At 31.9% G+C, this 6137-nt stretch overlaps 1 protein-coding gene across 3 annotated transcripts; it reads right to left on the reverse strand.

Annotated features, from left to right (window-relative positions):
- Nucleotides 1–308: 308 nt before the first annotated feature.
- On the reverse strand, nucleotides 309–3155 carry LOC123210441 (tRNA pseudouridine synthase A 1). 3 transcript variants are annotated; one of them, XM_044628798.1, is made up of 7 exons: nucleotides 2955–3155; nucleotides 2741–2864; nucleotides 1840–1979; nucleotides 1596–1757; nucleotides 1154–1216; nucleotides 812–1028; nucleotides 309–596 (listed from the first exon to the last, which is right to left on the reverse strand). In XM_044628798.1, exons 1-7 carry the CDS (start codon nucleotides 3024–3026, stop codon nucleotides 520–522), a joined length of 855 nt encoding a protein of 284 aa, XP_044484733.1. In that variant the 5' UTR covers nucleotides 3027–3155; the 3' UTR covers nucleotides 309–519. The 3 variants fall into 3 exon arrangements, with proteins under 3 accessions (XP_044484733.1, XP_044484734.1, XP_044484732.1); XM_044628799.1 differs by having other exon boundaries at nucleotides 1611–1757; nucleotides 2955–3154; XM_044628797.1 differs by having other exon boundaries at nucleotides 1395–1757; nucleotides 2955–3153.
- Between the last annotated feature and the right edge of the window lie 2982 nt (nucleotides 3156–6137).

Genomic DNA, 6137 nt, shown 5'->3' on the forward strand with positions numbered 1-6137 from the left:
AACCTTAAAAGTGTTAAACAAGTAAACCATAACAATGAGATATGGTGTGTCATGGAGTATTATTTATGTGCTTGGTGCCATGGGAGTAACTTGAGTAACAAAGAAATGGGATGCCAAATATGAAAGGATGTGTTTAAATATAACCAACGATACATTAAGATTAAACTTTTAACTTAATTGGTGTAATGGTTATAAAACCGATCACTAAAGTTACGATTTCACCTACTCAGTATACTCGGTTTAACCCCAAAGAAGCGATCCAGCTCATGTAATATTTCCTCATTACTAGAAAGAAATGACTAATGTGCTTGTGAAAAAATTATCGAGTCTTCAATTTAAAGATATAAATGACAAATGCTTCATCCAACAGCCAGCTTTCTGTGAAAAGTTACATCCTAAAGATTTGATATTCTGAATCAATATGTATGCATGCATGCTCATCTGAATCACAAGGGTTAACATTGTCAACGTGGCATATGTCCTACTTTGGACATTATAAAGATTAAGCTTGCATATGACTCAACTCCATTGTTCCAAATTCGAAAAATGAGCCATTAAGAATCTACATGCTTCTGCAGCCAGAGAGACCATGCCATCTGATGACATACGATGGAGGAAATGTGATGCAACGTTTAAACCCAAAAATGGATTATTAAATTAAAAAATAAAGTTTTCATACAACTGTATGTTTTAATCACCAACAGGGATGATCTCTACTTCGTAATTTTCCATTAGAGTTATATTTTCCTATTCCCCTCATTTCAGTTACTTGTACTAAAGAACACACTTAGCTAATAGAATGGAAGCTTACATTTGTTTACCGTATGTCGCCTACCAAAACTAGCTATGGGGCAACCTGCGGGAAGCTGTAGGTGCTCTTCATTATAATTAACGGCTACAAGACAGAGTCCATGAGGTGGGGCAGACAATGCATATTTAGCAAGCTCCCTGCGATCTCGAGTTGACAGAATCTTCGGAACAATATCAGGAGGAAGTGCTTCTTTTCCAATTTGAAGCAGCAAAGCAACCTGCAAATTTAAACTAACTCATAAACTTTCCAGAAAACATATGCATTTTTTCAGCAAGCTCATTTTATCAAATGATTATAAGTCATCATTAACCCTTTTATTCGGAAAAGGTGAGAATGATTTACCATGTTCCGTACTTGTCTATACAAGAAACCTGAGCCTTCAACTTCTAGCTGCAAAAGTGCTCCCTAAACAAAGGTACATTGAAATGATCAGTCATAAACTCTTGAGCCTTAAAATTAATATCAGATACAAAAATTTATCAAGTATATATATCCAGGATGGATCAGTCTATTCAATTAGGGGCAGAAAATAAATCTTCTCTCCAACTTCTGAAGAATCATTGTTGTGGAAGTCAACAATTACCATTTCAACAACATCAAAACGAAAGATAGTTTTCACAGGGTTTGGCACTCGATCATTGCGTGAAGAATTGACAAAAGCAGAAAAATCATGATTTCCAATGAAATGCTTTGCAGCTTCTCTCATGAAAGCAGTGTTCAGTTTATAAACACTATGGTAAGCATAATGGCGCTGAAATGGATCAATGACTGCATCATTATAGACCTTATAGTAATAAACCTTGCTTTTTGCTGAAAACCGGGCATGAAATTCTGGCACAGCAGGGCTAATCTCCCTAACACGGATATCAGAAGGAAGAAGACCATTTAGAGCTGCATGAATGCTGTCCAAGCTGTCATAATTGAAAGGTGTAATGAAGTGTGCCACCTGAAAGCTTTACAGGATGTGAGTTTCTTCCTGCTTTTGTCAAAAATGGTCGTTGAATCATCACAAAGTTAGAAAGTCACACCTGACCCCAAGCATGAACTCCTGTATCAGTCCTACTAGCACCAACTAACAAAAGATCTTTGCGTTCCAGTTTTGTAACTCGAATTAAAGCTTTTTCCACAACACATTGTATGGTTGGTGGTGACATCTGGAATTGCCATCCTGAGATAAATTTTCACAAGGCAACAGTAGTTACAAATTCAAAAGAGTAATTTTATGTGCATAAATAATGATATATCATTATGTGGTTAGATAATTGAAAATTAAAGATAAAATAATACCTAATCATATGGTGATATATTGTTGTTTGTGCATATAGTTTTATTAAATTCAAAATCTCAACACATTGATAAATAATGTCTCAACTGATGGCTAATAGCATTCACTTCATTTAATTTAATTCCAAATTAATTTCTAGGCCAAAAAATAATAAATCTAGAACCTCACGAGTGCCAATATACGTACTAGAAGAGATGAAATCAACTAAAAGGCACATTTACGAATCACTAAAAACAAAAAAATGCTTCAATAATCTTTATCAAAATAATAAAAGGGTAACAATCATTTCAAAACTTCCATCTCTTATTCTGTTTTTTTTTTCCCCTTTTTCTCGGTATTGATTGTGTTATCTGTTACTACCAGTAAATGAGTTTCAGGTGCTTGTGTCTTCAAAATGAAAGTAAAACAGAGTAATGTAATTATTTATCTATCGTTTACAATCTCTTCTTGTTCTAATTAAATGATTAGAACCAAAAGTTATACAGTTGCGAACAACTAGATATATAGTTGAGAAATAAAAATAAGTAAAGACATCAGTTGAGCAGAAGCAGATATTATTGAGAGACAAAAGAAACTCAAATATTGTTTGAAACACTATTTCATAAAAACTGATAACAACTATAAGCTTACGAAAAGAAGAGAACCTGCATAACGGGTGCCATCATATGCAATGACTAAACGCCACTTAAACCCTGGGGAGTTATCAACAGTTGGGGGCTTGAAAGTATTACTAGATTCCTCTACGCCCAAACGCCCGTTACCATTATGCTAAAATCAAAAAGCACAAAACGCTCCTCATATCATTTACACACACCCAAAAAAAAAAAAAAAAACCGTTTAGTTTTGTTAGATATTTGCCTGCTTTGGGGATGTTGAAGGATAACAATCTGGATATAGAGGCGACGGATGGCCTACCACTCCATAACTCATCTCTAAAATCCTTCCTTTTTACACAGTACAGTTGAACTTGAGGAGTTGAGGGCAACAGGACATAGTTGTTTGCCTATTTTCATCGAGGAGAAAGAAAAACAATGTTTGAAGACCTACTATAAACGACGTCGTTTTTTTTTCTTGGTGTAGGTTTGAAAACTTGTAAGCCCTAATTTAAATAATCGTTTCAACATGAGTATTTGGCAAAGTAACTGGAAACTAGAGGTGTTTTAATGGAAACACATTAATTGCTTGGCCTTCTCTGTTGATTAGTGTTTATAAGATTTAGTGAGGATGGGTGTATATGATAGATTTGACAAAATCTGACATAATCCGTAATCTAGTACAACACGATATGAAAAAAATCAAATTAGAATTATGATTTTTTACACAAAAAATAGTTTAGGTTAGGTTTGAATTGATCCCAAAAAAATTAGATTATATTGAAGTTGATATGAAACTAACCCAAACTAACCCGAAAATTTATAACACTATAACTAAATTATTATTATTATTATTATTTTAAATATAATTTACATATTCATTTTTTACCATTTCCTCTCTATGTTGATTCAAAAGATAATTATTTTAATTTGAATGAGTTCACTGAGGATATTACTAATACTCAACAAGCAAAGAAGATATTCGATAAAAACAATGTTCTAACACTTCTTTGTTTTTGGATTTTTCTAATTAAAACTTAATTTTAATGTTTTCATTAGCTAAATTAAAATAATTACTTTAAATTAACTTTTAAATGGTTTTCCTCGTTAAAGATTGTATATGTTAACTGGATGTCTATTTATAAGAACTAGTGTTAGTTCTTTTGGCATAAATTTATCATTTTCTACTCAGAAATTCATTCGAAGATAATAATTCTTTTTGGTAAACTTGTAAAACACTATTTATAGTTTATTTATTTTTTCGTTAGTGTAGTATAAATTCTATTAGTTTGAACTTATTATGTTTAATGTGCTATATTCTTATATTTGCTAAAAGTTTTAGTATTTATGATATAACATTCATCATATAAATTAGAAATTAACCTTCTTAAATATTTGACAAATAGGTGTTAATTTTATTGTAATTTTTTTTTTTAGATACATTTTATTAACCAAAAGAGGAGGTCTTATTTCGAGACAAGACCCTAGGTTAAGGCAAAGAAAACACTACACAAGACCACAAGAACCCACAAGCTTTGCCACAGGAGAAGCCCCCGAATTAAAGCAAAAAGACCACCCTTTTGACAACCATCTAGAGGACTTAAAAGATAGGAATCAAGAGAAAAAAAAAATCGCTATAATCTATTAACTTTAAATATACACCAAGGGAGGTCCCAATTGGAGGCTTGATCTTCATTTTCCTCCATCTTCTCTATATTAGTCAAAAGTGAAGCTCTTTCTCTAACCACTTCTTTAATCTTGGCCAAAATTCTCTCCTTGCTCATTCTTTCTTTGCCAAAACAAGCATTATTCCGTTGGATCCAAATGAAATACACCATTTATGCAATTCCAAAATTAGTAGTTATAATATATCAATCATAAAATCATTCTTAACATGCTTTTGGACTACCATAACCTTAATATCCTTCTAAGAGTTCAAAACATACATCACTACATTAACATAATTAATACTTTAAAACATAATCAACATACTCGTTACATGGAATTACCTCAATACTTAAACATAATCAATATACTGATGCAACTTTCTCACATACAAAACTTATTTCTTTAAAACAACATATCCAACATTCGACATCTTAAGATATCAACTCATGTTAATATACTTGAAGCTATCAATATACTCATACATACATTTAGTAATTGGATTCAATAATTAGTCATCATATTATAACACCACACCACTAATTCACAGTATCGAAATTGCTCAACCCACACACACAATGAACTATTCCAAAGTAAAGGTCGCTGCACTTACCTCTTTTTTTATAACAAGCTTGGTCTTTGCATGGTAATGGGCAATGTCCAGCAATCCCTCAATCCTTAGACCTCAAAGTCTCACTCAAGACTCTCACTTCTCTTTAGATTCTCTAGAAACAAGGCAAAAATGGTAAGCCAAATGTGTTTGAATTCTTTTATTATTAACTAGAAAATACACAGTGGTGTACCCTTCATGCACGAGCATGTATGTTGTTAACCATTAATGACATTTCTGAAATCACCACAAAATTGCTCTTTATCTTAAATTCAAACTCGTTGACCATACATGGGCGTGTATATCCTCCCCACTTATTAGTGTATGTCTTGGGAACCATTCGTATTATCGGTTTCAGGACATTTTATCTCGTATATACATGTAATAATTTTTTAATAAAAGAAAGAGTTCTTTTGTTCATATAAGTAACTGTACTTTCTTTATTTGCATTAATATAAAGTATGTATGTGAACTATCATGATGATTTACTTAACATATAAACTAAATCATCGAATTGTTCCATACATATGTGATATAAGTTGGGCAATGATATCATATAGTAGACATACTAAATGTCTCCATTGAATATCATGAAATGATATTAGTACAGGTAACAATGATGGTTGTGTTATTAGGGCATTATGATGGATTAATAATTAGAGAACTGTTTTTCAAACATGACAAATAATGATAAGCCATATGGTCATTGAATCATAGTCAATGACTTATCATATGATTGTATTAGTGTATAAAGTACTCATTTGACTTAAGACATCATGGTCGAATCTGATACAGATGGACGTGATTCATATGGTGTATAAATATGAAATGCCATGTTAGTCATGTGTTGTCTATATGTAGAGATGAATGATGATTGAGATGAGATTTGTTGACTCAGAAGATATTGGGTTTAGGATATCGTAATTGATTTTGACATGCATGTCCTTTTGGCTTTAGAATTAAAGTTTAAATCATGGAATTTTTTAGACGCATATTGGCTGGATGTATATGATGATGTACATTATAAAGTTTATGCTAATTTTGTGTATTATACATGAAATACATGAATTCTGGGCATGCATGTATGGTATGTACATAGAAAAGTTTAATGTATGGTAATGTGTTGATATATGTGCAAATACATATTGAAATGTTCATTTAAAATTCTAGATT

Source organism: Mangifera indica, chromosome 3 (genome assembly GCF_011075055.1).
Source record: "Mangifera indica cultivar Alphonso chromosome 3, CATAS_Mindica_2.1, whole genome shotgun sequence".
NCBI lineage: Eukaryota > Viridiplantae > Streptophyta > Magnoliopsida > Sapindales > Anacardiaceae > Mangifera > Mangifera indica.